Genomic DNA, 27490 nt, shown 5'->3' on the forward strand with positions numbered 1-27490 from the left:
TCGGCTACTGTACAATAACCACAAACAGCAAATAAATTAGTAAGAAGGAACAAAAATAGGTTTAAAAAACTAAACTACTGAAATAACCTGCTTGCACTGTGTGCACACCCACATGCTGATAATTTCTTGGCATTCAACTTTTTTCCTCCATTTCTCCATTTTTCAATTTTATCCTCCAATTATCTGTTTAATTAATATCTGAGTTAAGCAGATATTAATTCAATATCTGTTTAAATGTTTGAAGAAGTCTTTGTAGTTGTAATAATTAGGGGCCGGAATGTTGTGGATAGGTGTAGCACGGGATCACGTGGTGTTATTAGTGATTGTAGATCACCTGTTGCTCACTTGGTGACTTCAGTGAGTGGGTGATGGGGGAGGTCTACTTTTTGCTGACAAATGTTAGCGACTATCCAACAAAGTCGCTGAGCGGCTGAATAGGGGAGTGGTTGTTGACGCGCAAGCTGATCAAAACGTAAATCCAAGCTGCAGTTGCAACGATTTTATTGTCCATATCCAAGCAAAACAGTGTTCAAAATCAGCATAAAAACGGATCCGTAGAGTCAAACAGTGATCAAAAACAAAACATAGCGGTCAGCAAAAAGTAGACCTCCCCCATCACCCACTCACTGAAGTCACCAAGTGAGCAACAGGTGATCTACAATCACTAATAACACCACGTGATCCCGTGCTACACCTATCCACAACAGTAGTGGTATTTAGATTTTATTTTGTAGGGCCAAGAAAAAAAAAGTTTTTGTATTGAAGAAGTTGTTGATTTACTCGGGCCTTATTTTGTGTTGATGATTTATTTATTTTATTTTTTTTATCCAGAGTTTGAATCAAAGACATATTTTATGCCTCTTTTATTACAAAATATATATAAACAATTACTAACATTGAAATCAAACCTTCAAAATGTATGATGCTCTTGCCTTTCCACCGGCTCGGTTTGGGCCCAGATACATTTAACCAGTGAAGCTTAATCTTCAGTCCTTCTGTGGCCAAGGTTTAAATATAACAATGAAACATATTATTTGAATATACATGTAGTTTATTGATAAAATAATCAAAATAGTCAAATGATTTATGATTGAATGCATTTAAGTTAAATCCCTGGAAATTCTGAATTAGTACATCTCATCTATGTATCTGCAACATCCTGCTAAATCAGCCTTAATATGCTTAATTTTGACTCATCAAAATACATCATTTGTCTATAGAGAATTTAACTAGGATTCACACTGGTTGTTATGTATAAATGTAGTCTGTACACTATGCTTCGTAGCTTTCAAAATAAAAAGTGTTTATGGAAAGAGAATCACCTTCAGAACAATACAGAAAATCAAACTCTACAAAATGTTCAGTTTCATTTTAATCTGCAATATCACAATTTTAATATGATGGATATGTAGATCACAAGCTGCTGTCCTTCATGGTCCCAGGGTTATTCATTGCCTTTGTTCTGCGAGCAACAGCTTCCAAGATCTTCTTCCTGGGTCCCAACTGGATGCGAATGCCTTTCAGGTCATCATCAGAGCAAAGAATGAGCGCCTCCAAGTCCAAGTGCTCTCTTTTGAAAGCGGGGGCAAATTCTGGCAAGGAGATGGTAGACAAGAAGACCTCCAAAGGGGAGGTGTCCTCATCTTCATCATCATCCAGTCCCAGATCTTCTTGATCCCAAGGAAGGTCACCATCACCAGCCTCCTCAAAGCCAGATGCATCTTCATCTGCCTCAAACAACTGGTTCTCAACGAGGTAGCCAAGACTTTCATTATTCCCTGTGGGAAGAACATCTTCTGTCTCCATGTTCATCTTCTTCATGAAAATCAGGCCGCCAAAGCCAGGTCGGTTAAAGATGGATTGTTTGACTTCGCTTGGCTCGTCTCTGGAGTCATCATCTTCGTATTCCTCCGTCTCTCCGCTGACTGGGTCACTCTCATCTTGTTCTTCAAAGACATCCAGAAACTCTGGTTTGTCAGAGGATTCATTCTCCTGCTTACGGAAGATGACATTCCCACCTCCTCCTGTTCTCTGCAGTGTGCCCTTCTCTTTCTTTCCCATCTTCTGGAGAGTGCCTTTAACTCTGGCTGTAACAGAGCCGGTCTTGTCTGAAGCAATAAGCTTGGAGAATTGTTCACTCCTGATGGTGCCACCATCTGAGAAGCCTGATCCCATGCTTGCCTCAGAAACCGACCCATTCATGCTTCCTCCGCGGCTCATTCGATCCATCTTGTTTTGGTGCTTTTTCTTCACCTTCTCATAGAGTTTCACTCGTCTCTCTGCCTCCTTCTGGGCTTCCTTTTTGATGTTGGCGACCTTTTTGGGATTTTGGTTGGTTTGTTGTGAGGCGGCGTCATCCAGAAATCGCACACAGTTCATGTGGCCTCGAGACGCAGCAACGTCCATAGGTGTGTGGAAATCATTGTCCAGGGCAAAAAGATTGGCTCCGAAGTTCACCAGAAAGCTGATGATGTGCATGTGGCCGTTAGCAGATGCGTGGTGTAGCGGCGTGTTTCCCCAGATGTCACTCTTGTTGGGGTCTCCTCTGTGAAACACAAAGAGAGGGGGAAATCAAATCTGAATTTGTGGTTTAAATTGCTGAAAATTTCCTAAACCTGAAAGCAGTTTGGTTGGCAAAGCAAAACAAGAAAAATACTAGTTCACTTGGTAGACTAACTGTGACTTAGGGTAATTAATATTGCTAATATGCTGATTTATGGTGCTTATACCATAAATCAGATACCCTTGTTGCCTACATCACGAGGTTACACCCAGAGGTAGAATGTGCTGTTTTAGCAGTAAATGCTCTGGAATGAAGAACATAATTTGCACAGTAAAAGGATGTTAGTGTGATAAATCAGACAGAGTATTCAAACCCTTTCTGCCTTTTTATATCAGGTTATAACTATCAAACTTTTTTGTATTTCAGTTAATGGTCTTGTATATGACAGACCAATACACATTAGTGCATAATTGTGATGTGAAAGGAAAACAACTCATCATTTTATTACATTTTAGTGGAAAACCTAAAATAGAATTTGAGTAAAACTAGAGGTACATTTTGCAGCAATTTAAGACTTTAGGTTTTAAAATACACACTGTATTTATACTACAGTAATTATGTTACTTATAGAAGCATTTATTTGCACTGGATTGTGTCTAGATGTGTCAGCGTAAAGGGGGAAGACTAAAAATCCATGACACACTTTTCAGATTTCTCTGCTAAAAAAAAAAATAGATAAAACAATTTATTCTCATCCCTCCACTTTTCAGCTTTTCACTATTTTGTTTTGGTTCGTTTTGGTCTTTTATATAAGGTGACCCCAAATATACATTAAAACTTGTGGTTCATATGTCCCAAAAAAGTGGAAGCATCAAAGGAGGATGAATGCTTGAGGGCCCTGTTAATGAGATTACTTGTTAAGCTTTAATTTGGTGCAGATGGATAGTTGAAAGAAATTTAATATCAAAGTATATAAACTTAATGCTCCTGTTGAACTCAAAATATTGGAAATTGCCTGTTTTTTTTTTTTTTATAAAATATTAAGAAATACCAAGACAAGTAAAACATGCACATCTATGGTTTTAAATGTTTGTTGATATTTATTTATTTTTTTTTAGGTGAGCAGATACAAAAGATTCAGAGTACATTAAAATTATTTAAAGACTTTTCTTACAGTTTTACATGACTGAATATATATGACAAGTTTAAATGTTTCTCTGTAAAAGCTATGGCAACCTTCAGTGTGTACCTTGTCAGCCAATAAAGTTTTATTACAACCACCGGAGCAGAGCTATAAATCTGCTGCTGGCTGGAGTCTGTTTCCATAAAACAATACATAACCTGCTCATATCTCTGTTTCTACATTCTGTACGGCCTTATCACATTCTGATCCCACCTTGCTGTCAATGCACCTCCCACCTTTCTTGCCAAGAATGCAAACAGCAACAAACAGAAATATGAAAATGTTAAGTAACATGTTAGTAAAAAAAAAAAATACCAACATTCTAAAAACTGCGCAAGGTTGAAGATAATCAATGAGCTATTAGAAATTTTAATTCTTTTCTACTTTTTTGTCAAATTTATCTAGACTTGATTGATACATTTTACTGGCTCTTTTTATCATAAGTTTCGGTTCTGGCTGTAATTCTGAAAATGTTTTTGACCACATGCTCTATTGTAAGCAGGTTACTTCCAGTTAAATTTCTCTGAATGTTTTTGTTCATCTTTTGTTGTCCTGACAGTGGGATGGGGGTGGTGGGCATGCAAAGATAAAGAGCTTTATTGTTTTACAGGATGGATTTGGATGACTAAATTTTTAGGTCAGCTGACGATAGAGGAGTCCAGTGTACAAAATTAGGGTTTTCTTCATGACACTGTAGCGAATAACAAATGCCAAAATAATCCATCAAAAGTTAATATTGAAGTAGAATCTACTTTCTGTTAGGTGATCTTTGATCTTTAGAAGCCATTTCGAGCTTTAATGAAAACTGAACTGTTTTAAATTGTGAGAATTTCAACATCTAAACTCATGAGAAGGACTGTGTTTGACAAAGGTGTGTGAAATAGAAAAGTTCGATTATGCTTACTCTCTGCTGCATATGAGTTGAAGAGCATCGACGTGTCCGTGAAAAGCAGCCAGCAGGGTGGGAGTCATGCCATCGTCGTCAGCCGTGTTCAGGTGCTTCCTTGTGGCCTCCTTCAACAAGTCTACGTTGCCATCAACCGCTGCCTTGTGGTACCGAGACATCTTTGAAAATGTTTTAAAATCCTTGTATTTCTCCTCTTTCTGCTCTTTCGCTTGTGTCAGATGAGAAACTGTGGACCCGAACAAGCCAAGTGATCACTGGGTGTGTGAGCTGCCCAGCAATAAAACAAAAGCAAAGTCCAGCTCCCTGCTGTCAACTGCATCACTTCCTGCTCCATATATCAACGCAGCTTACCCTGAACTCACAATGAGATCTTAAGCACTTGAAGACAATATGTTGAGCTGCTTTATCGCACTTCTGTACATCGCTACATTTAATTCATATCTTAAAAAACATTATTACAATGATTTCTGTTCAACAAATCCAACATTTTTAATAGGATTTTAATAAAATATTAGTGCAAAATCACTGTTCTTGAACTAATTGCAATTTGTAATCTATCTAAATCAGAGATTTGAGAAATTTAAGTATTATATAAAACAATAAAAAAATGCAGAAAGCACCCTTTAGAACTGTTTTTAAATGCAATCTCTGAAAATGTAAATATTATGCCCACACATTTTACTTACCATTAAAATTACTAAAAAAACAAACAACATTTTTTCCATCAACAGGATTACAATGCTGTTACTATGCATTTTGAAGGAGGTTTATTTAAAATTTGAATTTAGTGAATTGACACTAGTGTGCTGAGCTCCTGACTATTCAAGAGAGAGTAAACTTACTGTTGAGATAGAAAAAAAACTGTCTGAGAGGCCTGCAGAGAAGATTTTCACAGTTTTTAAGTGTGAAAAGGGCATAAAGACATTTTAAAATAATTTGAAATCAGACATTTTACTGGGAAAAAAATCGTCTGTAAGAAAAGAAGATTCAAAACAACTGCCAAACATGCACAGCTCAGGTTATCCCTGCAACTTCGCTAGACTGCAAGATGCTGAAAGAAGTCTCTAAAAAGTCTTATATTTTATTGCAAAAGCTGCAGCAGGTTAGCTATTCTTTCTATGAAATTGTCTGTGTAATCAAAAACAGATTGCATAAGTTTAACTTTCATGAGAGGTGTGTAAAGAGGAAACCTTTGCTCTCTGAAGACATGAAGACCAGACTGAAGTTTTCCAGAAAGATCATAGACAAATACCACTTCTGGAGTAAAGTCCCTTGTTCATGGTTTGGGGATCTCCACCATGCAACACCATTATATCATGTTGAACTTAAAGAAAATGTCAGAAAGTCGGTAAAAAAAAAAATATATATAGCTAAAAAATCTAAAGCAGAACTAGACCCTGCCTTAGAATAATGACTCAAAATAAGATAGTAAATCCACATAAAACTGGCTGAAAATGGAGGAATGGAAAATCCTGGGGCAAATCAAATCCCAGATGATTGTTTTCTTGCACTAGTTGTATGAAAAGGGGTGTTGTCCTATTTGGAGATAAACCTTTGTCCTATTCTTGAGTCTTTTGCAATCTGTTTGCACTGTATTCAGTTCCCTCAGTCTTTCCATCAACTCTGAATCGCTTCCTTTCTAATTTACATTCAATGAAATTACATGAAGTGTGCTGAACATGCAAAAATAAAATAAAAATAAAAACACAACAGCACCCTCAAATATCTCACAGCTGGAAGTTAGAAGTGAGGAATGGGATAAACTGGATTCAGACTGATGTCAGACCATGGTAGATGGCTTCAAGAATCATCATGCTAACACTTTTTCAACCTATGGGTACAGCACTCATGAGAGGGTGGGACATCCTAGGTTTTTCTCTCTTAGAATGCACATTTTATAAATATATTTATTAAGGAGAAAAAACAAACCTAATTTCAGTGTTTGAAATTAAATCACTTTCTTTCTCAGAGTTTAAAAATAAATTAGACATTGATATGCAAATAATTAATTTCTGTCTCACCTCCTGCACCGTTTGTTGATTGAAGAATAAAAAAAACCCATCATAGCATGATGGTGCCACTACCATGTTTCATTGTAGGGATCTTTAACCCACCAGTCTTAGAAAAAACTGTTTTGTTTACAGTAGCCAATAGCTTTTTAGGTGTTGTGATAACCCTCCTGACCAGCAGGTGGCGCAACACGCTATTTGGTGATTTTCTGATTAAAACAGAAGACGAATCTGTCCATTGGATCTACGGTCCAGCACTGTCTTCACTCCTTTCTCGTCCCTATTTCCACCTTTCGCAACAACATCATGCAGTTATAGCAGTAAGAACTATCCGCTCCCACCGCGCCAGAACCAGGCCGACGCCCGTCTGTCCTCTCCGGGTCTCTTCCGGGCTACATCGCCCGGCTTTTTAATTGTTGAGCTCTCACCGGTAACATCCTGCAGAGATGTCCCACAATGGTGGCTCTGTTGTCGGCCTCCTGTCCTACGAGACGCTGGTCCATGCGGTGGCAGGTGCAATGGTGAGTTTTAAAACTATTCCCCTGATATCAGTAGCTTCTTCATTTGAGGAAGAGTAAAGAGTGAAATGAAAACATCGAATGACAGACGGAGCAGTAGTGGACGCCTGTGCAGGTGGTGATGTTGCAGTGTCTTATCTTCCAGGGGAGTGTGACAGCCATGACAGTCTTCTTCCCTTTGGATACAGCTAAAAGCAGATTGCAAGGTGAGTTTGAGTTATTATCATGTAATCATCCAGTTTAGATTTGCATCTATGAGGATTTAAAATAGAATCTTCTTCTTATAAGGTTTTAAAAATATTCCCATTCCAACTGTCCCTTTATTATTCATGTTGTCCTTATTTATTCAAATAAATAAATGCCAAAGTGAAGAAGCTGTGTGTCAACAATTAGATACACTCCATCATTTTATAGCTTGGTAAAACCACCAATAACTCAGTAGTCCTTTAATGCAGTCTCTGACATTATTGTGGAGGATTTTTTTGTGCACTATTCTTCACAACACTACAGTAGTTCATCACTCTATACAGACATATATATATCTCAGTATGATTTCCTTTTGATTGATATTGTTAATAAAATAGACAAGGTATAAAAAAAAATATTTGTTCCACAGACTTAATACCCATAGGCTATTGAGCATCTGTTACAAATTTCAAGCAGAGATGACCTGATGTAGTAAAGCTGATATGTCTGCAGTTGTTGCTTTTTAACATTCTTGTAGTTCGTTGGACTTGAATCGTGATATTTTCACGTTTTCTTCTCAGTGGATGACAAAAGAAAAGCCCAGTCCACGCCTGTCATTTTGGCTGAAATTGCGAAAGAAGAGGGCTTGTAAGTTCAACTTTTTAGGACCTTATATCACTTAACGTTCTGTGATTCCTGTAAAACACGCGTAGAGGTGTATACCTTAAGTTCTCCACCACTTCTCTCAGTTTGGCTCTGTACAGAGGCTGGTTTCCAGTTATCTCCAGCCTTTGCTGCTCCAACTTTGTCTACTTCTACACTTTCAATGCTCTGAAGAAGGTGGCTGCATCTGGACCGGGCAAGCCCAGACCCGGTAAAGACCTGCTGATGGGGATGGTAGCAGGTAAATATGATAGATGCTCTTTTTTAGCATCAAGCATGCTGTAGTATTAAAGGTAATTGATGAATGTTTTGCCTTTTTTATTCTTATGTTATAGTTGGTTTACCTTGCCTTGGAAAAGTATTCATAGCCCAATTAATCCATGCATAGATTCTTTTTCTTTTTTCTAATCCAAATATCTGGGGTTGTTAATTAGGTTTTTCCAATGAATTTGAACCATTTTAATTCATAATGTGGGTTGGTTAAGCTCTTCATTTCCTGCTACATTTCTGCCGCGTTAAGAAAAGCATGATGCTGCCACCACCGCGCTACGATTTTGGGACGCGTGCCGTCTGACCGTCATGTGTTCGAGCAGGTGTGGTGAACGTGATCCTGACTACTCCCATGTGGGTCGTCAACACCAGGCTGAAGCTGCAGGGAGTGAGGTTCAGAAACGAAGACCTCCACCAAACCCATTACAGAGGCATATTCGGTGTGTATTCCAATTCCACACCCCCTCAGACGTGCTTTTTATGTGACACCGAGCCGTCCAACATTTCGGCTTTCCTTCTCGTAGATGCTTTCTCGCAGATCATCGCCAACGAGGGAGTGGGAACGCTGTGGAACGGCACCCTGCCCTCTCTGATTCTCGTCCTCAACCCGGCTGTGCAGTTCATGATTTATGAAGCCATGAAGAGGAAGGCGGGCAAGGGCGGCCAAAAGGCGAGAGGATGCTGGATATGTTTTTGACATATAATATGAACCTCGCTACTTCAGGATCATTTGTGTGATTTCAGTTTTGTTTTAGTATAGCAGTCACGGAGAACTCTATTAAATCTTTATTCCCTGGCACAGATATCCTCAGCAAAGATCTTTCTCATCGGAGCAATCGCCAAGGCAATCGCTACCACAGCAACGTACCCACTCCAAACCATCCAGGCCATCCTGAGGGTAAATACGTCTTCTTCTCTGACACATTAGCTCGGCTTCCTGATTTTGCAAAAGTCACAAACGCTAACTGGAAACAGTAATTCATTAGCTCCGGAAAAATAACCTCAGCTCTTCTCTTCATCAGTTCGGTCAGTATAGAGGCGACGGCCAAGGGGGCCTGATGGGGAGCGTCTCCAATATTTTCTTCCTGTTCATGGACCGGATCAAGTGAGTTCAGCGATAAGTGGGCTCAGAAAACGGACGGGCGGGCGGGCTGTCGGTCGCTGACGGTTCTGTGTTCTTGCAGGAAGCACGGCTTTCTCGGGTTGTACAAAGGCTTGGAGGCCAAGCTGCTGCAGACGGTGCTGACGGCCGCCCTGATGTTTGTGGTTTATGAGAAGATCACAGCCGCTACCTTCAGACTCATGGGCCTGAGTAAAAAGCTGAAGCACTGAGAGGTTCTGCTTGAATGTACAGATTTAATCGGTGCCCGCTACTGATTTCTATTAACACTCGGATGTGTGTTTATTGTCTTACCTAACTGGAGTTGGACTTGACTGACTTCTGGGCATTCATAACATATTTATCCAAACCACTGATGGCGTTCTAACGCACAATGGCGTCTGGGCTTTAACTTTATGACAACTTCCATCTATGCAGATTTTTTTTATTTATTTTGCTTCCACAGTAGAGCCTTCCTAAACAGCTGCTATATTACAGTTTTGTAATAGTTAATACAAGGGAGCATTAACTAAATAAAAGCAAGTATTAGATACATATTTAACGAAAAAAGAAAATCTAATACTGTTTACAAGCCTTCCTCCTCCAAAAATAAAAACAACTAACTATTACTAGTTAGTACTAGGCCAGGACCAATTCTTTTTGATCTGAAAAGGGCCAGTTTTGCTGTTTTTGATGTTTTTAAAGACCTATAATTAATGTCTTTATTATAAGAGGTGTGCTGTAATTTAAGGGAGTAATAATTATTTGTGATCTTATTTTAAGACCCTGGATATTTTCTTAACTTGTGCTTTAAGATGTGAAACTATCCAGTTTACATTTACTGCTTAGGAAATACTGCTAAAAATAGGAGATGCAGTGTGGATGCCAATGTCATGAATTAGCTTTGATATCTGTAATGGTTTTTAACTAAATTAATGGTTGAATGCACTTTTTCCAGATCAGCAATTATGACAGAAATCACTTCATCATTTTTTCTCTAACAGTGCAAGTAAAGCTGATATTAACAGACGTGGAGGTCGGAGCTAATTGTACATAAGTGCCTCAGAGCTTTGGAACTATGTGGGGTTGCCATGGAAACGGTTTTCTATCCTCTGAGCATCTTGTCTTCCATTATTTAAGGTTTCCTGGTGCTGCTGTATCACAATGTGCTCTCGCTCTCCGACTGTAATACGTGTTTCATGATGTTTCTTTGTACCAAGCTGAAGTCTTAATAGAAATGCATACATATCCAAACAAGACAAAAGGACACATTTGGATAAATACTACATTAAATCACAAGCGTCAGTTACTGTCTTATCTATTTTATTAAGAATTAAAAAAAAAATAGATTTACATGAAATACTGTTAAAGAAATAAAATTTGATTTGACTTTTTTTTTTCATTTCAACTGTTAAAGATTTCTTTTTTTTTTTTTACTTGATGGTTTCTGGATCAAAATGACTGTTAAAACAAGGAAACAATAAAATAATCATGAAAAAATTACAGATTGTTTTATTTTAAATTACCATGCACAAAACAAAGGACAAAGTTTATTTAAAAAAAATCTTCCCAGAAGATGATTAAGCGACAGATGCTTACGTTTGTTGAACTTTTCGTGTCGAGGAAAACGTCAGAATTCAGCGCTCCGATAAGATTTTCATATCAAAATTCAGTTTTCCAGACTTAAAATTTCTTCTTTTTTTCATTTTTATATATTTTCAGAAACATAAATACAAAACGTTCGTTTTCCACACTCAGGTTTAAGTTCTAAAACCTGCAAGCAATTACTAATGATAATTAAGAGGATGCAGCTTTCGGACAGAGGGGACAGGGAGTAGAATCTGCAAGTTCAAAAACTTCCAGATCTGGAAAATACTTCCATAAAATTCCATAATTTTCCAACATTGTAGGAATCCTGAAAGAAGACGGCTGTTGTTATTCTGGAGACCTGGTCATTTCCTTAATATACCAGTCGGGCAGGAAGGAATATCGAGAGTCCCGGTGGACTGAGTAGGTCACGTCGTTGTGTGGCTCCCAGGAAAACAAGTACACCACACTGAAACAGAAATATTTTACAAACATCAGACCTAACCATCCAGGAATAGTAAAGTCAGCCATGTTGGTAGTCAACATCCATTCATGTAGATCAGGGGTGTCAAACTCCAGTCCTCAAGGGCCGCTGTCCTGCAGTGTTTAGATGTGCCACAGGTAAAAAACAGTGGAATGAAATGGCTTAATTACCTCCTCCCTGTGTAGATCGGTTCTCCTGAGCCTTGCTAATGACCTAATTATTCTTTTCAGGTGTGGTGCAGCAGAGGCACATCTAAAAGTTGCAGGACAGCGGCCCTTGAGGACTGGAGTTTGACACCCCTGATGTAGATGATAAAATGTTGCAATGGAAAAATCCAGGCAGTTTTGCCAGACTGGACCAAAACAGTCCAGTCAGGCATGTCTCAAATGGAAACTGAACAAATAATCCTCATCCAAACTAAAACCCCTTCAGATGGGACATTGCCTTCAATTTCTGTCTGTTATCCTGCCACATAACTGTGAACAAACATGTCTCTTCATTTAAACTCACCTAGGATTGTCCTCAGTAGCTTCACGCTTCACAAAAGACAGGAAGTCGCAGCAGAAGTTCATGCACACTGTTGGCTTCCAGCAGTTGTATTCGTTCTGGAAAAAAAAACAAGACTGTTCAAGTACTCGGATCTGCAGCCGGAGTTGACTCATGTCAATTGATGTCTGAAAAGGAAACAAAAAAGTCTGAAACCTTTTCATACCTTGATGAGCTGTGAAATCTTGGAGATCTGAAAAGTCTCCACAGAAACTACGGTCCCGTCATGATCCCTGAAACCCGCAACCACCCGAGGGACCCCGGGGAGAAAAGACTGGGCCCACCACTTCAACAGTTTAAACCTGACGCAGACACCAAAATAATAAAAGGCATCAGAAGCATCTGTTTAAGCAGATAAAGACTATCGGTCAGGCGATTCAAATCGTCTGTCTGACCTGTGGAAGTTGCTACGCTGTTTGGGAGTGCAGATCTCTGCAGAGGTCTTCAGCTCCACGTAGCAGGCAGGAGGGGGAGGAGCACCAGGATCTCTGTCCCGACAATCCACCTCACCAGAGAACAGAAGCTTGTGGTCCGTGAGCCGGGTCTGGACCACGGTGCAGAAGGCCTCGTTGGTGTTGACCACTCCGCTGGGGTCAGGCTCACTGTTTGTATCGTCTGCAGGAGAGGACAGAGGAGATTTCTACTGTGGTCCAATAGAATTGCAGTGTGCTTATATTATAATGCATCGATCCAAAAACAAACTGATCTGAAGCATTAGATCGTACTTCTAAATTTGATTCTAATATACTGGAACTGTCCTTATTTTTATCTAAGACAAATGATCTCACAAAAAAACAATGCTTTGATTTTAGTCGTTCTAAGAACATACCTTTGATTTGGTAAAACATTACTTTACAATTGCTTCTAAAGTGAAATTAGTAAGTTCTTTCAATGATTTGTGTCTTTTTTAAAAGAGATCTTTATGTGTTCAATTGGGAAAATTCTCTCTCACTAAGATGCTTTACATTTTGGTGTTCCTCAAGGATCCATCTTTGGACCAGCTTTATTTACTCCACATGTGATTCCTTTGGGTTTCTTTCTTGCTTGTTTTTAAATATTGAATTGACATCTGAATATATTTCTGAAGTGTCACCTCATCCCACTTATTTTCTTTTCCTGAAAATAACAGATAGAATCTAAAACCAGAAGTATTTACATTTGTAAATACTTCTGGTTTTAGATTCCATACAAAACAGCTGAATCTATGCAATAAGGAAGCCGGTAACGTTCACTGACTTACATAAAGGCAAAGTAAACAGCCCCTCACCTGCACACATGTACTGTTCAAACTTGTATCCCCAGTACATCATCTCCTTGTTCCTCTCTGGGCGGTTTTCTCGTTCCCTGCGAGCAGCTTCGGTCTCCACCTCGCTGATGTAGAGCGTGCCGTTAAACCTGGTCACCGCCAGCAACCAGCCCTCTCTGGTCTCGTACGGCGTAGTGAGCAGCTTGGTCAGGTGGCCCCGCCAGGTCACAAAGTCAAAGTCTAACGGGCTGCGAGGAGTAAAAGCTGTGGATCACTTTTCGGCCTGGTGTCACAGTTTATTAATGTTTCTTATATTATTCCTCTGTCATCTAAGAAACGCCAATATTTAACCAATTTTCCTCTCAAATTAAAAGTGTTTATTCTATATTCTGTGCATAAACTCACCATGAGGCATTTGTGGTCAGCTTGGATGTCAGCTTTGACCTGTTGGCTATGATCCACCGCAGAATGTGATCCAGCTTCTCCTTGACATTTTCGTCCCTCTTCACGTATCGTTCCTTGTACCCATCCCTCAGATCAAAATTGGGACTTCGCTCAGGTTCCACGTAGTATCTCATCTGCCTGCTGTCGTTGAAAAACCTACGCCGAGAGTCCAGGGAGAAACAGCCCACTTCCACAGGCTGCTTGTACAACGGAAAGTCTCTCTCATACGCTTCCCTCCTTGTGCTTAAGGTCTGGGACCTTGGTGGGGTTTGTCTTGGAGTTGCACTGGACTGATGCAGGTGGTGATTTGAGGGTCTGAATTGTGCACCGTCACAGTGGTTTCGTCTCCTGTTATCGCCTCCCCGTCTGTTTGGGGAATAGTGGTGGTGGGAGCTGGAAGTAGGGCTGCGGGATCTGTGCCGGTCCATTTCTAACACAGAAAAGACCTTAACCTATGAGACATACTGACCATGGATAATCGTAATCGTAAAGTTAAACATACAAAAATGAATCTCCAACATATCACAATCTGCCCCTTTATTTCTTGATTGACTTGGTTTTGACTTGCAATTGGCGAGTTAGACTCAGAAGATCAGATTTTTCAAAACTAAAAAAGTCAGAAGGCTAAATTTCACAGAAAACCAGCACCTTATATCAGTTAAGTAAACTCTGATAAGTGCATTTCTACATAAAATCACAAATAAAATCAAGCACATCTAAATGAAGCTCAGATTCCCATAATTGCTCATTTCTACCTACAAACATTAGATTTGCAAGATTACTACATAATAATTCATCTACTCTCAAATTATGTGAGTGCATACCCTGATTATCTCTGCAGTTCTAAACTTTTAAGTTGTAATCATGCTTTGATAATGTGTGCGGAACTAATAGATTATGCATGATACAACAATATATACACCTCGTAATTGTGTGATAAAAATCTAGCGTTCGCTGCTTAAAGATTACTTCCACTGCACCACCTGTATATGCATATATTTTTTCTATTAACAATTTTATTTTTAAAACATTTTCATTTAATTTTTATTATAGATGCATCTGACCAACTAAAATACCTGACGAGTAAATGAAAACCTACCTTCTGATCAAAGAACACAACACAAACTGCTCATCTGTCACCTATAAAATAATAAAATTGATGGATTTAACTATATAACATTTGTTCAGAATTGAACCAATAAAGAAAGTTAACGTATTTTTAAATTTGCGGGGGTGCTAGCTAGCCTTACATGCTACAAACAAACTTTACGCAACTTCCGGTGTTACTATTTCAAACTCGTCCACTAGGTGGCAGCACCGACAGTTTATCTTAATAGAACCAACATAACAGTGAAAAGAGGAAGCTTTACATTTTGTGAAATGATAACATTTATGATAAACTAATAGGTTATTTAATTTAATAAATTGCAAGAAACGGCGTTCAATCTACACCGTAATTAAAAGGTAACTGTTTTAGTTACCTATGCAAAACGTTTGACTTAAGTTAGCGCCGCTAAGGTTGTTAGCTTGGCTAACTATAAACTTTGAAAAGAACAAGACAACGCTTCGAAAAAGGTTTTATGTATGAGACACGCTGGTTCTTATAAGAACATCTAGTAGGTCGTACCTCGGGTAAGAAGATACCTAGCCTTTAAATGAAAATGCTATCCAGTCATCTTGGTGAATGGGTCATATCTGCATTATTTTTGTTCCAGGTATGAATAGAAAACGGGCTCTGGTTTCCGACGCTTTCAAACCGAAGAAAAGGAGAAATGGCACAGAAAAGTTTGGGGCTGGTGACGAAGGTGGTGGTGAGTGTCTTGAAAAGTGGTTTGTACTTTTATCTAAACAAAAATAATGCCACATGTACAAACGTCTCTCCATGCTTCCTCTCTTAAAGAACCAGCTGACATGAAATCCACCTTGGAGAACCTCATGACTTTATTTCCCAGAAAGCTCTTTAACGACACATTGCCTCCTATTGTACTGAAGCATCAGTTGTACAGCGTACACAATGACAAGACCCTGGTGGATAAGGAAGTGGTGAGCCAGCTCTTTGATTTTTAATAGTTTTATAGTTTGTCATACCACAGTCACACATTTCAATTCGTTTCATTGGGATTTTATGTTGCAGACAACACATAATAAATAACGTTTAGCAGATAATTTAAAAAAAACTAAAGCCGGTCAATACCTTCCACATCACAAGCATAGAATACTTTGTCTTGCTCTAGCACATAAAATCCAGTAAATCTTGTTATTGAAAAACGTTAAAAAGGATTTGAACTATTTTTGAAGTTCTTACTCCCATGCTTTTGTCTGAGCAGAATAAACTCCAGGAGAGTGGGGAGCTGCTGATGTTCCAGCTCGGGTTTGACTCTGAAGCATTCGGGCTGGTGTTTGCGTCAGACTACAAGACCAAAGTACTGGCCGGGGAAGAGGGGAAAGCAACACAAGCAACTGTTGAAAAGTTCCTGGAGAAAGTGGTGTCCTCCTGCACAGATCTGAGCTTCAGCAAAGACAAGATGCTGAGGGAGTTTCTCTTCACAGACTCTGAGATAACGTATGAGGAACTCTGACTGCGACACGCTATTGAATGTTGTTCCAAGATTTTTCATCTGCGTATAATTCTGTCAGACATGAGCACATTGTTTTTCTCTCCACCAAGGCAGCTGGTGAAGTCAGGGGTCCTGACTGTGAGGGATGCTGGCAGCTGGTGGCTTTCCATTCCCAATTCTGGCAAATTCACAAAGTATTTTATTCAAGGTTGGTATTTTAGGATGATTATTGCATCTTCACTGTAAATATTTCTCATTTCTGTAAGATTTTGGCATTCTTTACCTGTGGGGGTTTGTTTGGTATCATCTAACACATTTTTTTCAGGACGTAAAGCAGTGCTTGGCATGGTGAAGAAGTCCAAATACAGCGAAGTGTTACGAGTCAATCTAGAGGAGCGGCGAACAACCTCACACGTGAAATTTCCTATGAAATATCACGTCCATGACATTGTTGGGGCAGAATTGGTAGAAAGGTACGATTTAGTCTGTTCCTTTCCATTCAATTGATAATGCTTGTATGTTCTGTATAATGGTAAACGTACAAAATTCAGTCTATTCTTTTCTGCTGAGCTTTTATGAGTTATTGAGATTATTTCCGGAGAGAGTATATTCAGATTTTCTAACGGTTTGTCTTTCATCTCTTCTCAGCATACCTACGACTTCGGGGACTTTGTTACGATTTGCAGATTCCTGAGCTGCTACTGAGCAGCTGGAGGGTTTCTGAAGAGGAGATATGTGAAAAACACCCAAAGGCTGAAACTTTTGGGATGCCACTAAATAAATAAACTTTTCACTTTAAGATGTAAAGTTTTGGCCACATGTATTATCAACCCAGTGTCGGTTAATGAATTGTACATTTTATTGACATGAGATTAAATGTTGGGTTATCTTGTAATAAAAAATTACTGTAGCCATTTCCCTGAGATGTGAATTTAATTCTAAGCTGAAAGAGTTTAATAACTGGTATGTGGTGCCAAATGCATGTTTATTTATCCAAGACATTTTAACTACCTTCAGTTTATAAAGTCTCGAGTTAAATGACTTCCCTTTAGAATCAGTCAGTATGAAATGTGGGTGAATAAATGGCTGACTTGACAGTTATATTGACATCCTCCACATTATAAGCCACATAAGGTCATAGTATAAAAAAACAACAGTTCTTCAAAATCGGCAAAGACAGTTTGAGTTTAGGGAATATTTTTAAAGAGTCCATCTCTTAACTCAATCGAGGTCCAAGAGTCTGGAGGACGAGTGCAGAGGCGTAGAATCCAGATTGGTTGAACTCCAACGTCTCGAGGGTTGGTGATGGAAAATCATTTCCCTTTGTGTCCGTTTCTCAAATCCAGCCCACATATTTAACAACATTCTACGATTCCCACTGCTGACAACCTTTTAAAATCAGCATCCTCTGCATCCCTGTTTATATTAAATTGGCTTTACTGTGGTCAGACTGATTCCTGAATATCCAATTTTCTTCTGTATGAAGGTGGCAGTTTGGGTCTGAAGGGTAAAACTGGGGAGCCGATCGAGTGTTCCCAGTGGACATGATCAACCTCAACTATGAGGATTTATACATGCTTAAAATGTAAATATGTGCCAAGGAATCAAAAAATAATATTTGTGCAACAATGTTTTAAAAATTAAAAATGCTAAATAATCATCCCATTCCAAAACAAAGGAAAAAAGGAAATGAATCATTGGTGTCCGAACCTCTAATCTGCTGGGCCAAAGTTATACAGCTGAACGTACTCAACCACAACAATGTAAAATATTTTTTAGTTTATTTTGGAAGTGGTGTGTTCCCATCTTATCAAAAGCCGAAACTGGCTGTATTTTAATAATAAAAAGTCAGAATGTTGTAGAAAATCTGTAACTTTGTAAAGTCAAAACATAAATAGCATCTCACATATTTGCCTTGTAAAAGGAAAACATTTAAAAGGCATTTTGTTTTATTTGTAACATTTTTGCTCGAGAAAAGTTTGTTATTTTTAGAAACAAACTATGGATGGATATCAGTTAATAGTTATAATTGTTTAAGGTATAAAAAAGAAGAAGTTAGAAATTCGGACAGATATTGTCAAATAATTACTCAACACTAATTTATAGCACAAAGGTGATGTATACAACAGAGGAAGTGATTTTACAGGAATTTATTGGCTTTTTCAAAAAGTGACAATAGTTTTTAATCCTCAAAACTAAGAGAGTCACAACATTGGCTTGGATAAAAGCACAGCTTGATTTCTGAATACCGATGAGCAACGTGTACTTAACCCCTGATCTAGTAGTTCAAATACATTTTGTAAATAGGCAAAAAATATATATAACTGTAGCAATTCTAATCTTAGTTTTCAGTATATGATGCACAGACATGCTATCAGCATTAATTACAAAAAGCTAGGCTTGAAGGGAGATTAAGGTAGCGTTAACCGTAGAGGTAATAAAAAAAAAAAGATATTCATAGTGTTAGTTAAACAATACAGTGAGTGTGTAACGTCTGAAGAAAGATACAAAATAGACAAATCACGATTATAACAAAAAGATGATTACACTGTCTACTACACCATAACCGACAGTAGCTTCGTTACTGTTATTAGCAGGCATAGATGCTCTTTATTGTGACATTGCTTAGCCAGTAGTGATGCGTAAAGAAAATAAATCAAAAGTGTTGCACGAAAGGTATTCGGTAAATGCCCACAGAGCATTAAAAGAGATGTGCTCTTGTCCCCCATCACCAAGACATCCGAACATTTCTGTTAGAATATGTAATCATGTTTTCAGCGTTTGCAATCACAGGCAGCTGTCCGGCTGAGACACATTTAGGGAAAGCAGAAAGAAAACGACAAATTTAATTAGATGAAACATAGAAAATACTGGATTCATTACATTTTTGGGGGGAGTTATAGCACTGTTGGTGTCTGATCTTCTCCCCGTTTTGTTTTAGGCGTCATTAATCATTCTAGGGTTGACAGACTGATGGTAAGTAAGGAGGTTATGTTACTCAAGGACTCATCTGAAGCTGCACAGATCCTCCAGGTTACTTCATGCTCCTTGTTGTCAAGGAGGAAGTGAACTTGTGAGATAAAAATGCCATTGATGGAGGAGCTGAACGAACAGCAAACGTTACAGATCTGAATCGACAGACCTAGACTCTCATTTTCAGCTAAAAACCAGCATGTGTGCAGAATGTATTTGGCAATATTATTTCCACTTACAACAACCAACCCGACTGTAAACAACAAAAAAAAAAAAAGAAAAAAAAAGTGGACAACAGGTGGAAGAGGAAATTAAAGACAACCTGCAGTCCATTTTTTAGAAAACATCCAATCGGTTTTAGAAGGCCTCGAAAAGTTCATAGTTTTGTCTATACAGTAAAGAGTTATTAGGACTGCTAATCGCCCAAACCCTTCGCCTAAATCTGGATCTGATTTATTTTCATGAAAACTGCTTGAACTACACTTAAGGACAGAATCTGAAGTACATTGATTGTGAGTGTATACTGGTGTGTTTCTCCTGTGTCTTTAGCCACCCTCTCACCGCTAGCGTTCATGTTCCCCTGTAACCGTTCAAACTGCAGGCGGCCTTAGAGGAGAGAGCATTTCTTGCCCTTCTTCTTGACGGGTGGGGGGCACAGAACGGCCCGGATGGCCTCGTCGAACACAGTTTTAAGGCCACGCTGAGTCAGGGCTGAGCACTCCAGGTACTTGACGGAGCCTAATGAACGCAGACAGAGAGCAGCAATTTATTTACTTCTGTTTGTTGTGAATTATAAAAAAATAAAATAAAATACATGAGATCTAAGTTGGTCAAAAAGAGGTCAATGAAGTTTTTACCAATCTCTTTGGCCATGGCCAAGCCTTGAGGATAAGTGATGGGGGAGAGTTTCTTCTCCTTCAGCTTCTCCATGGTGTCCTTGTCGTCCCTCAGATCCAGCTTGGTGCCCACCAGGATGATGGGAGTGTTGGGACAGTGGTGTCTGACCTCAGGGTACCACTACAGAACAGGAAGTTACAGCTTTAACTTCTTTAGGTGATGCATTTAATCATAGACAAGGTTCCTTATTGTTTTTGTGTCAAACTTGTATCAAACTTTATGGCTGCAACTACAAAAACAAATGGTGGAGCCTTTTCTATACATATTTAAGCTTCTTTGTCTTCATTTAGCCCACTGAAAAAGTATTAAAAACTTCACTTTTCGATTGGAAACCAAAGTTGCAACACTTGCTACATTTTCACACGTACACTGTGTCAAACGAACCAAAACCTGTTCAACCCCTCGCCTGGGCTGCAACAAGAACAACTGAAGTAGAAACTGAGTGCAAAGTCCTTCTTTACAAAATGTAAACAAGAATAGAGTGGCATCAGATTTTAGCAGTTGTAGGATTTCTCATTGGTCTTTGACAAAAGATCACGAGTCATTTCTCCCGTTAATGCTGTACTGCACTATAATCCGCTTCCTGCTTTTGGAGTGGTCTCCAGTCCGATTGCCATTCTCATATTCATTTGAACTGCGCCAGAGTTCACTTCAACCGAACCGAGAGCTGGGAGTTCGCTTTTTGGTCCACATCAGAGTTCGACTGCGCATTCACACTTCCCCAAACGAACCAGACTTTCTAGGTAAACCAACTGAAGTTTAATTAAAGCGGAGCTGGTTATCTTGTTTGACAAAAACCAACCACCTTTCAATCTCATACAGATGTAGGTCTAATTTTGTGTACGTCACTTTCCACATTGCCAAAAGTCTTTCTTTAACCCTACAAATCATTGAATTTATGAGTTTGAATCACATCCCTGACCACAGGTGGATAAACTCCAGCATGTAAACATACACACTGCTTCTAGAAACATTTGTATTATGAAGTAAATCTTGAAATCCGAAAATGTACTCACCACTAATTATTCCACAGTCAGTGAGTAGTAGCGTTATGATAAAGTTACACAGGCAGAAAGTACTGTGCTGTGAATGTTGAGGCATATAATACACAGAGGCCATCGATTTCTGCAGAGTCAAACCACAAAATTTCTAGCCGCCACTAGACTCTAGAGCAGTGGAAACATTTTCTCTGGAGAGTTCTGCCTCTCTGGCTGCAGATCCAATAAACATGTCTAGAGTTGGCAGCTGCTAGGAGAACCGCATTGGCCTGGCTGCAATGTGTCAAGTGTAAAGTTTGGTAAAGGGAGGGTTATGATGAGGTGGTTATTATGTTAGTTTATCTTAAAATAACCATTAATGCTTCAGCAAACCCAGACATTTCAGACCATTTCCTTCACTCAACTTTGTGGGAACAGTTTGTGGATGGACCCTTCCTGTTCCAACATGACTAAGCATGAGTGCACAAGGCAAGATTCTGAAAAGAGTCAGATGAGTCTTCTTGTTGTGGAAGAACTTGACTGACCTCACAGAGTCCTGACCTCAAAAATACAGAGCAGGTTTGGGATGAATTACAATGGAGATTATGAGTCAAACCATCTCAATCAACATGAGACCCCACAAATGTGCATCTGTAAGGATGGTCATAAATGTCCACAAACATGCCTGACTTGGGCTGTTATAGCTGCAGTTTATGGGCAGACATAACATTCAAACTGCTCATGCGAGTGCAAAGACAGTGTGAAGTAAGCAAGTAAATACAATTCTAACCATTAGAATTAAGCCAAAAACAGAAAAGCAGTAGTGTAGTGGTAAGATGGAAAAAGAAAACAAGTGTTGGTTCCCTTCTTGTACAGCTGAGGAGGAACTGCAGGGGCAGATAATCATTTCCTGAGTGTTTATCACCAGGAGAAACTCCCTTTGCTTACAAACTATCATGTGATCCACGTCTGCAAGCAGGCAGTACTGTCCAAAGTACTGTCCAAAGTACAATAAAGATCCCTAAGGCACAATGTCTGGAAGATTCAGCTATACCATTCTATTTAGGAGAAATACTAAATGCATTTACTGTAAAAAAACACAATCCTGATCTTTTTAAGGACTTGGTTTTGAAAATGTAACAAAGATGGAAGAAATATTTTTAACAATTCAATTATTTGTCTCAGTTCAAGTGTCCTTCATTAACAGGTGACGACGATATATTTGCTTTTATTACAACAATACAAGGCCTCTGCTGACTGTTATCCAGTAAAAAGATTATTACTTTGTGAGTGAACAAGATTTTTATCATGTTAAAAGTTAGTTTGAGGGCTAACACAAAGGTCTAGTTAAGCAACATTCAAAGTATAAAAAACAAAAAATTAAAAAAATACCCATTCAAAAATTATAATGGTTGCTGAAAATTAGTGTGGTACTATGTAACTTTTAAATAACATTTGTATGTTATGTATATACAAGAAACATTTCATTTTGTGAAGAGTCAGTGAGTGATTGTTTACCATCTTCACTCCGTGACAGGAAAGAAACACTGATGATCAGAGCTTATAGCTGCTTTAGACACGACTGTATAGAAATGACCTAGATTGAATGAATTGGAACTTTTGACTTTCAAATAAATGTTTATTTAGCCTTACATAAATAAACTAAATTGACTATAACAACTATCCAATACTTTATGGACTTGAAGCAAACATATACAAGTGCTTTCTATAGTTATTGCATAGGGGCATAAGGGAGCAGCCTCAATTTTGTTGCTTTAATTGCTTGATAATTCACAGAATAGAACAACAAAAGCACCAGTTTGAAAGATGTTGTGCATGTAAGATTCTGTTTCTGTCTAAAACTACTTGAAAATGATTAGTTAGGCAACAAAGATGCATGGTAAGTCATTCTCTGCAGGATCAGGCTCACCAACTGATCCTACAGTTAAGTTATGATGCAAACTGTCCTAATGCTTCTCTTCTCCTAAAACTTGCTACATGCAGATGTCCTACTGTGCCTTACAAAATGGAAACAAACTCTTTAATGATACACATGTTAATTGAAGGAGGCTAATATAAATAGATAATCTCTTCACATTAGTTGTATTAAATTTTGAAAACCACTTTCAATCTCCTCCCATTATTGTGTGTTGTTCTGTATATTAAATCCCAATAAAAAATGTAAACCGCGGTTGTAGCATGAAAAAAAGATTTGTAAAAAAGTTGATAAAGTGAATATTGTAGTAAAACACTGTAAAAACCTTCCATGTTGTTCACAGGGACACTTCTCACCTTGGCACGGACGTTTTCAAACGAGGCAGGACTCACGAGGGAAAAGCAGATAAGGAACACATCCTGACAAGACAAAGGAAGTAGAGCAATCAAAGCCCAAGACTTTCTTTTACGGTAAAGTCTTATTCTTATAAATGTGTGTTCTTCCTTCTTTCAAACTTCCTTGTTTGCCGTCTTCACCCAAACGTTTCAAGTGGATTATTCACAAAGGTTAATAAGTGAATTATAATATTGTTTTGTACCGTCTGTGGGTAGGAGAGTGGGCGGAGTCTGTCGTAGTCTTCTTGTCCAGCTGTATCCCAAAGGCCCAGGTTCACTGGTTTCCCATCCACCATAACATTGGCGGAGTAGTTGTCAAACCTGGGGAAAACGATGATGTGCAAATAAGCAAAAAACCATAAATCGAAATATGAATAGATCAACATAAATTCTGTAGCTTCTTTATGTTTTTCCAGAGAAAATCATGTACTACATTTTTTTTCTGAGAAAAAGGACCTGAATATAAAGTACCTTAGCGACTTCTCTAGAAACCAGTGTTAAAAAAAAACATACATTTGATCGGATAAGGAGCAGAATCTCATCATTACATCCAGTAATATCTGCTCTCTTCGATCTCAGTTACAGTCTGCTACTTTGATCATTACCTCAAGCATAGAACCAAGACAATTTCTAGTTAGAAAAACAACAGCGGAGTAAAGAAGTCGCCTCATTGATTCACGGGCCGCATTAGAGACAAAGGGTGGAGAATCATGATGGACAGCAAGGTTTGTCATAAATAAATAAACAGAAACTGCACTGCAGTCTCTGACACTCACACTGTGGGGATGTACTCTCCAGGAAAGGCATTGGTGGTGTAGCTGATGAGCAGACATGTCTTACCCACAGCACTGGAAATGAGAAGAGACTTGATCAATGATTAGGGAAAAAGACAAGAAAAAAAAACAAAAAAAACAAGAAAATCCTGCTTTAAACTCACTGGTCAGAGCAGTTCTGCATTACCAACTAATCTAAACATTTTAAAGCACAGGTGTCAAACTCCAGTCCTGGAGGGCCACTGCCCTGCAACTTTTAGATGTGACTCTGCTGCACCACACCTGAATAGAATAATTAGGTCATTAAGGCTCTGGAGAATTTATCTACACAAGAAGGAGGTAATTAAGCCATTTCATTCCAGCGGTTTGTATCTGTGGCACATCTAAAAACTGCAGGACAGCGGCCCTTGAGGACTGGAGTTTGACACCCCTGTTTTAGAGCCTTAAATCTTAAGCTAACTGGGGTCCCCCCCCCTAATCCCTAAGGGTTTTTTTCCCCCTAACATTTTCTTTTTAAAAAGAAAAATGTAAAAAAGTTGCTCTTTTTTAAATCCAAACATCTAAAATTATTTAACATAAAGTTCACAAGTTTCTATAAATTTCAAAATTTCAAAATTATGCACTTTTCCTAACTTACTTGATCTACAAGCTTTTTTTTTAAATTTATTTATTTTTTACTTTTGTTTTATTAAGAATATTTATCAAGCAGTGGTTTCAGTGCCTCCTTGGGGTCTGCACCAGATTCAGTTTTTAAACCATAGGTCAACTTTTAAACTCAGTAACTTAAGAGAGCAAACAAAGAGCAAACTGGATGTATCATTTAGCACTGACTCAGTAACAAAAGAAAAGTCAAAACAGTCAATGGGTTTAACTCAAACACTGATGTACTGACCCAACATGCAACTCCTAACTAATACATGCCTTGTTTTCTTTAAAATTGGATGGAACTAATTTTATTTTCTTTTAAGGAATACAGCACACAAAAAAGAACCCATGTATGAGTAACTTTAATGGAGGAAAATGGTTCAAATATAATTAAAATGTAAGAAATTATATGATTTAAACAAAAAACATGTCCCAAGCCTGCAATATATGTGCTAAAGTTAAAAAGATGCATCAAAATAAACATTTATGTAAAATAGTCTTGGCAAATCAGAAATTTAAAAATGTAAAAAAATAAAATTAAAAATTAAAAAAAAATCTGGAAACTTGAAAATGTTTACAGAATCAAGTTTCAGTCTCCACTATTTGTCCAGACCTGGAAATTGCTAAAAGAAAACGCTGTAGTTTAAGTTTGTGTAGAAACCTTGGATTTACAAATAAAATTATCATTGATTTTTTTTTTTTTTTTTACTTAGTTAAGCAAAATTAATAGCACAGTTAAGGATAATAAACAAGAGAAAACATGTCAGTAAATCAATGTAGATTATTACATTATGGACACCTGAGTCATGGAAATAATAAAATTGTTCACATGATCACATTTAATTTTTATGACTACTTTAATATTAACCGAAATAACAAAAACGCGATTTAAATTCAAATCATGTCGACCGAAAAAAAAAGAGAAAGATTCAAGGCAGAAATGAGCCCTGATCTCAGGAAAACTTTCAATGCAAACCAGACAGGGGTCAGTTCCTGTAAGACATTCACAGCTCCCAGGGGAACAGATATTTCCCAATTACGAAACTTGAGCTTCCCCTTTAATCTGAATCGAAAAAAGCGCCTCAATAAAAGGTCCCTTGAATGACTGCTGTGTGGTTGCCACCACACCCTGATCAAGAGGTTATATGCGCATGTTTACCTCCCACATACTATTACACTTCTGACTGGTAGTCTTGGCCAATCCTCTACTTTAAATTGGTACCTCATTTATTAGGAAAACGAAAGCACGCCCCAAGTTAACGTAGGTGCGAAGAAGACAATACAATTGAATCCCGGTTTCTTGGGTTTCTCATTAACCAAGACAATAGAAGAAGAAAAAAAAACGGGTTTAGGTTGAATAAACAAACTACGCTATTAAGTCTGACTGATTCACCAAGTATGTGGAAACCCAAAGGAAATAATGAGCCATCTTCTTCTATGCCAACACAGAATATATGAACTCGAATGTCAAGTAAGTCAAAATAAGGAATAAAAAAGTTTCAGTAAACTGCAATATTCAAGCGGTACAGATTAACAGGTAGTTAGAGCTTGGACGCTAACTTTGCCCGTATGAAAAACTGGGAAGCAAAGTGATTTAACGTTAGCCAGTCTGGTGACAACATTTAAGCTAATATTACACGTTACCTTTCAAATAGAAAATGGTAGAAACAAACTTTTAGAAAGCCCGGTTATGTTCACTTACCCGTCCCCGACAACGACACACTTAATGGCCTGCATTGCCCAAGAGAGCCAGCTAGCTTTAGCTCAGGTTTCTTTTCCTTTGTCCGGAACTGCTCGCTGGAGAAACGTCCCAACAGGCTCCCGCTGACGGCCTCCGGTGTTTACCGCCGAGCTCCTCTGATGTTAAAACACCGTCTGAGCAACTTACGCTAACTTATTATACACTTTATCTCAAGTTTCCTCAGAAATCTCCTCGCAACATTCCCATGCTTTCGTGAGTTCGCTATGGGAGCTATGGAGCAAAACAGCGGCCACCACCCCTGAGAAAAAAAATGAAGTCAGCCACCAGCAGATGGAGCATCCGGTACACCGACCTGATACGCCCTCAGACACTCCAACTCGCTGCATGCTCACAAGAAACAATCAACCAGAAATGCACTTTTTTATTTTATTTTATTTTTTTACAAAAACGTGTAGGCTAGAAAAAAATGTTTTTTATTGACTAAAATAAAATAAAATGCTTACACTTGTAATTTGTGAGGAAATCTAAAAGACGGACGATTTAGGTTGTGACACGGGGAAGGAAGTGACGTTCTTCACCAATTACAATGGAATTCGTTCAGTTGTGTATTTCCTAAGTTGTGTCTTAAAGGTGCTTTCTAAAACGGAAATAAAAATAAAAAACTGCACATGCAAATATCAAATTTGCAGGTGAAACCAGAAAATTATTGCATTAACTTATGATATTTGTAAAATAATGGAAAAAACATTTAAATTACAGATTCACATATTATCTAAATAAGAAAGGATACTGCTGTTGTGTATTTTTAATGCAGATAAAGCATGTGCTATGTTGTGCATAGATTAATTGTTAATTAAATATATAAATTGGGCATTACTGGGAAATATTTAACTGGATAAAGAACTTTTTATCAAAGAGAAGTCTGCAACATAGAATTGGGCAAAAATTTTATTAAAAATATGCAGATTTACACAGATGCATCAAGAAAT

The 27490-nt window shown here is 38.3% G+C and overlaps 5 protein-coding genes across 10 annotated transcripts; 2 read left to right on the forward strand and 3 right to left on the reverse strand.

Moving 5' to 3' along the window:
* Positions 1-1033: 1033 nt before the first annotated feature.
* On the reverse strand, positions 1034-4914 carry anks4b (ankyrin repeat and sterile alpha motif domain containing 4B). Its single transcript, XM_007557326.2, has 2 exons — positions 4591-4914; positions 1034-2545 (listed from the first exon to the last, which is right to left on the reverse strand). Exons 1-2 carry the CDS (start codon positions 4749-4751, stop codon positions 1414-1416), a joined length of 1293 nt encoding a protein of 430 aa, XP_007557388.1. The 5' UTR covers positions 4752-4914; the 3' UTR covers positions 1034-1413.
* Positions 4915-6832: 1918 nt separating this feature from the next.
* On the forward strand, positions 6833-9936 carry slc25a17l (solute carrier family 25 member 17-like). Of its 2 annotated transcripts, XM_007557329.2 has the most exons (9): positions 6835-7123; positions 7266-7326; positions 7888-7954; positions 8056-8210; positions 8563-8679; positions 8764-8909; positions 9042-9137; positions 9262-9344; positions 9424-9936. In XM_007557329.2, the coding sequence occupies exons 1-9, from the start codon at positions 7049-7051 to the stop codon at positions 9569-9571; spliced, it is 948 nt and encodes a 315-aa protein (XP_007557391.1). In that variant the 5' UTR covers positions 6835-7048; the 3' UTR covers positions 9572-9936. The 2 variants fall into 2 exon arrangements, with proteins under 2 accessions (XP_016529489.1, XP_007557391.1); XM_016674003.1 differs by having other exon boundaries at positions 6833-7123; positions 8563-8909.
* Positions 9937-10332: 396 nt separating this feature from the next.
* dxo (decapping exoribonuclease) lies at positions 10333-14901 on the reverse strand. 2 transcript variants are annotated; one of them, XM_016674001.1, is made up of 7 exons: positions 14745-14901; positions 13607-14075; positions 13223-13449; positions 12351-12570; positions 12122-12257; positions 11920-12014; positions 10333-11394 (listed from the first exon to the last, which is right to left on the reverse strand). In XM_016674001.1, exons 2-7 carry the CDS (start codon positions 14071-14073, stop codon positions 11274-11276), a joined length of 1266 nt encoding a protein of 421 aa, XP_016529487.1. In that variant the 5' UTR covers positions 14074-14075; positions 14745-14901; the 3' UTR covers positions 10333-11273. The 2 variants fall into 2 exon arrangements, with proteins under 2 accessions (XP_016529487.1, XP_016529488.1); XM_016674002.1 differs by having other exon boundaries at positions 13607-14121; positions 14734-14901.
* Positions 14902-14997: 96 nt separating this feature from the next.
* Positions 14998-17119, forward strand: LOC103141612 (serine/threonine-protein kinase 19). Of its 4 annotated transcripts, none has more exons than XM_007557327.2 (7): positions 14998-15277; positions 15361-15456; positions 15546-15688; positions 15973-16208; positions 16314-16411; positions 16529-16676; positions 16852-17117. In XM_007557327.2, the coding sequence occupies exons 2-7, from the start codon at positions 15363-15365 to the stop codon at positions 16895-16897; spliced, it is 765 nt and encodes a 254-aa protein (XP_007557389.1). In that variant the 5' UTR covers positions 14998-15277; positions 15361-15362; the 3' UTR covers positions 16898-17117. The 4 variants fall into 4 exon arrangements, with proteins under 4 accessions (XP_007557389.1, XP_016529491.1, XP_016529492.1 ...); XM_016674005.1 differs by having other exon boundaries at positions 14998-15261; XM_016674006.1 differs by having other exon boundaries at positions 15000-15109.
* Positions 17120-18338: 1219 nt separating this feature from the next.
* LOC103141616 (ras-related C3 botulinum toxin substrate 1) lies at positions 18339-26839 on the reverse strand. Its single transcript, XM_007557330.2, has 6 exons — positions 26502-26839; positions 24158-24229; positions 23585-23702; positions 23343-23405; positions 20034-20193; positions 18339-19914 (listed from the first exon to the last, which is right to left on the reverse strand). The coding sequence occupies exons 1-6, from the start codon at positions 26534-26536 to the stop codon at positions 19784-19786; spliced, it is 579 nt and encodes a 192-aa protein (XP_007557392.1). The 5' UTR covers positions 26537-26839; the 3' UTR covers positions 18339-19783.
* Between the last annotated feature and the right edge of the window lie 651 nt (positions 26840-27490).

The sequence above is a fragment of the Poecilia formosa genome, unplaced genomic scaffold (assembly GCF_000485575.1).
Source record: "Poecilia formosa unplaced genomic scaffold, Poecilia_formosa-5.1.2 Scaffold88, whole genome shotgun sequence".
Lineage (NCBI taxonomy): Eukaryota > Metazoa > Chordata > Actinopteri > Cyprinodontiformes > Poeciliidae > Poecilia > Poecilia formosa.

Bases quoted from the DNA above. Each gene is read 5' to 3' on its own strand.
- dxo (XM_016674001.1), bottom strand. From the start codon at position 14,073: ATGGACCGGCACAGATCCCGCAGCCCTACTTCCAGCTCCCACCACCAC. The intron at 12,258-12,350 runs GTCAGACAGACG...TGTCTGCGTCAG, and splicing joins CAGCGTAGCAACTTCCACAG to GTTTAAACTGTTGAAGTGGT. The intron at 11,395-11,919 runs GTGAGTTTAAAT...TTTCTGTTTCAG, and splicing joins GCTACTGAGGACAATCCTAG to TGTGGTGTACTTGTTTTCCT.
- LOC103141612 (XM_016674004.1), top strand. From the start codon at position 15,330: ATGGGTCATATCTGCATTATTTTTGTTCCAGGTATGAATAGAAAACGG. The intron at 15,457-15,545 runs GTGAGTGTCTTG...CCTCTCTTAAAG, and splicing joins GGCTGGTGACGAAGGTGGTG to AACCAGCTGACATGAAATCC. The intron at 16,677-16,851 runs GTACGATTTAGT...ATCTCTTCTCAG, and splicing joins GGGGCAGAATTGGTAGAAAG to CATACCTACGACTTCGGGGA.
- LOC103141616 (XM_007557330.2), bottom strand. From the start codon at position 26,536: ATGCAGGCCATTAAGTGTGTCGTTGTCGGGGACGG. The intron at 23,703-24,157 runs GTGAGTGTCAGA...CGTTTTCCCCAG, and splicing joins GGAGAGTACATCCCCACAGT to GTTTGACAACTACTCCGCCA. The intron at 19,915-20,033 runs GTAAAAACTTCA...TGCGTTCATTAG, and splicing joins GGCCATGGCCAAAGAGATTG to GCTCCGTCAAGTACCTGGAG.
- slc25a17l (XM_016674003.1), top strand. From the start codon at position 7,049: ATGTCCCACAATGGTGGCTCTGTTGTCGGCCTCCTGTCCTACGAGACG. The intron at 7,955-8,055 runs GTAAGTTCAACT...CACTTCTCTCAG, and splicing joins ATTGCGAAAGAAGAGGGCTT to TTTGGCTCTGTACAGAGGCT. The intron at 9,138-9,261 runs GTAAATACGTCT...TCTCTTCATCAG, and splicing joins CCATCCAGGCCATCCTGAGG to TTCGGTCAGTATAGAGGCGA.
- anks4b (XM_007557326.2), bottom strand. From the start codon at position 4,751: ATGTCTCGGTACCACAAGGCAGCGGTTGATGGCAACGTAGACTTGTTG. The intron at 2,546-4,590 runs GTAAGCATAATC...TGTGTTTCACAG, and splicing joins CAACTCATATGCAGCAGAGA to AGGAGACCCCAACAAGAGTG.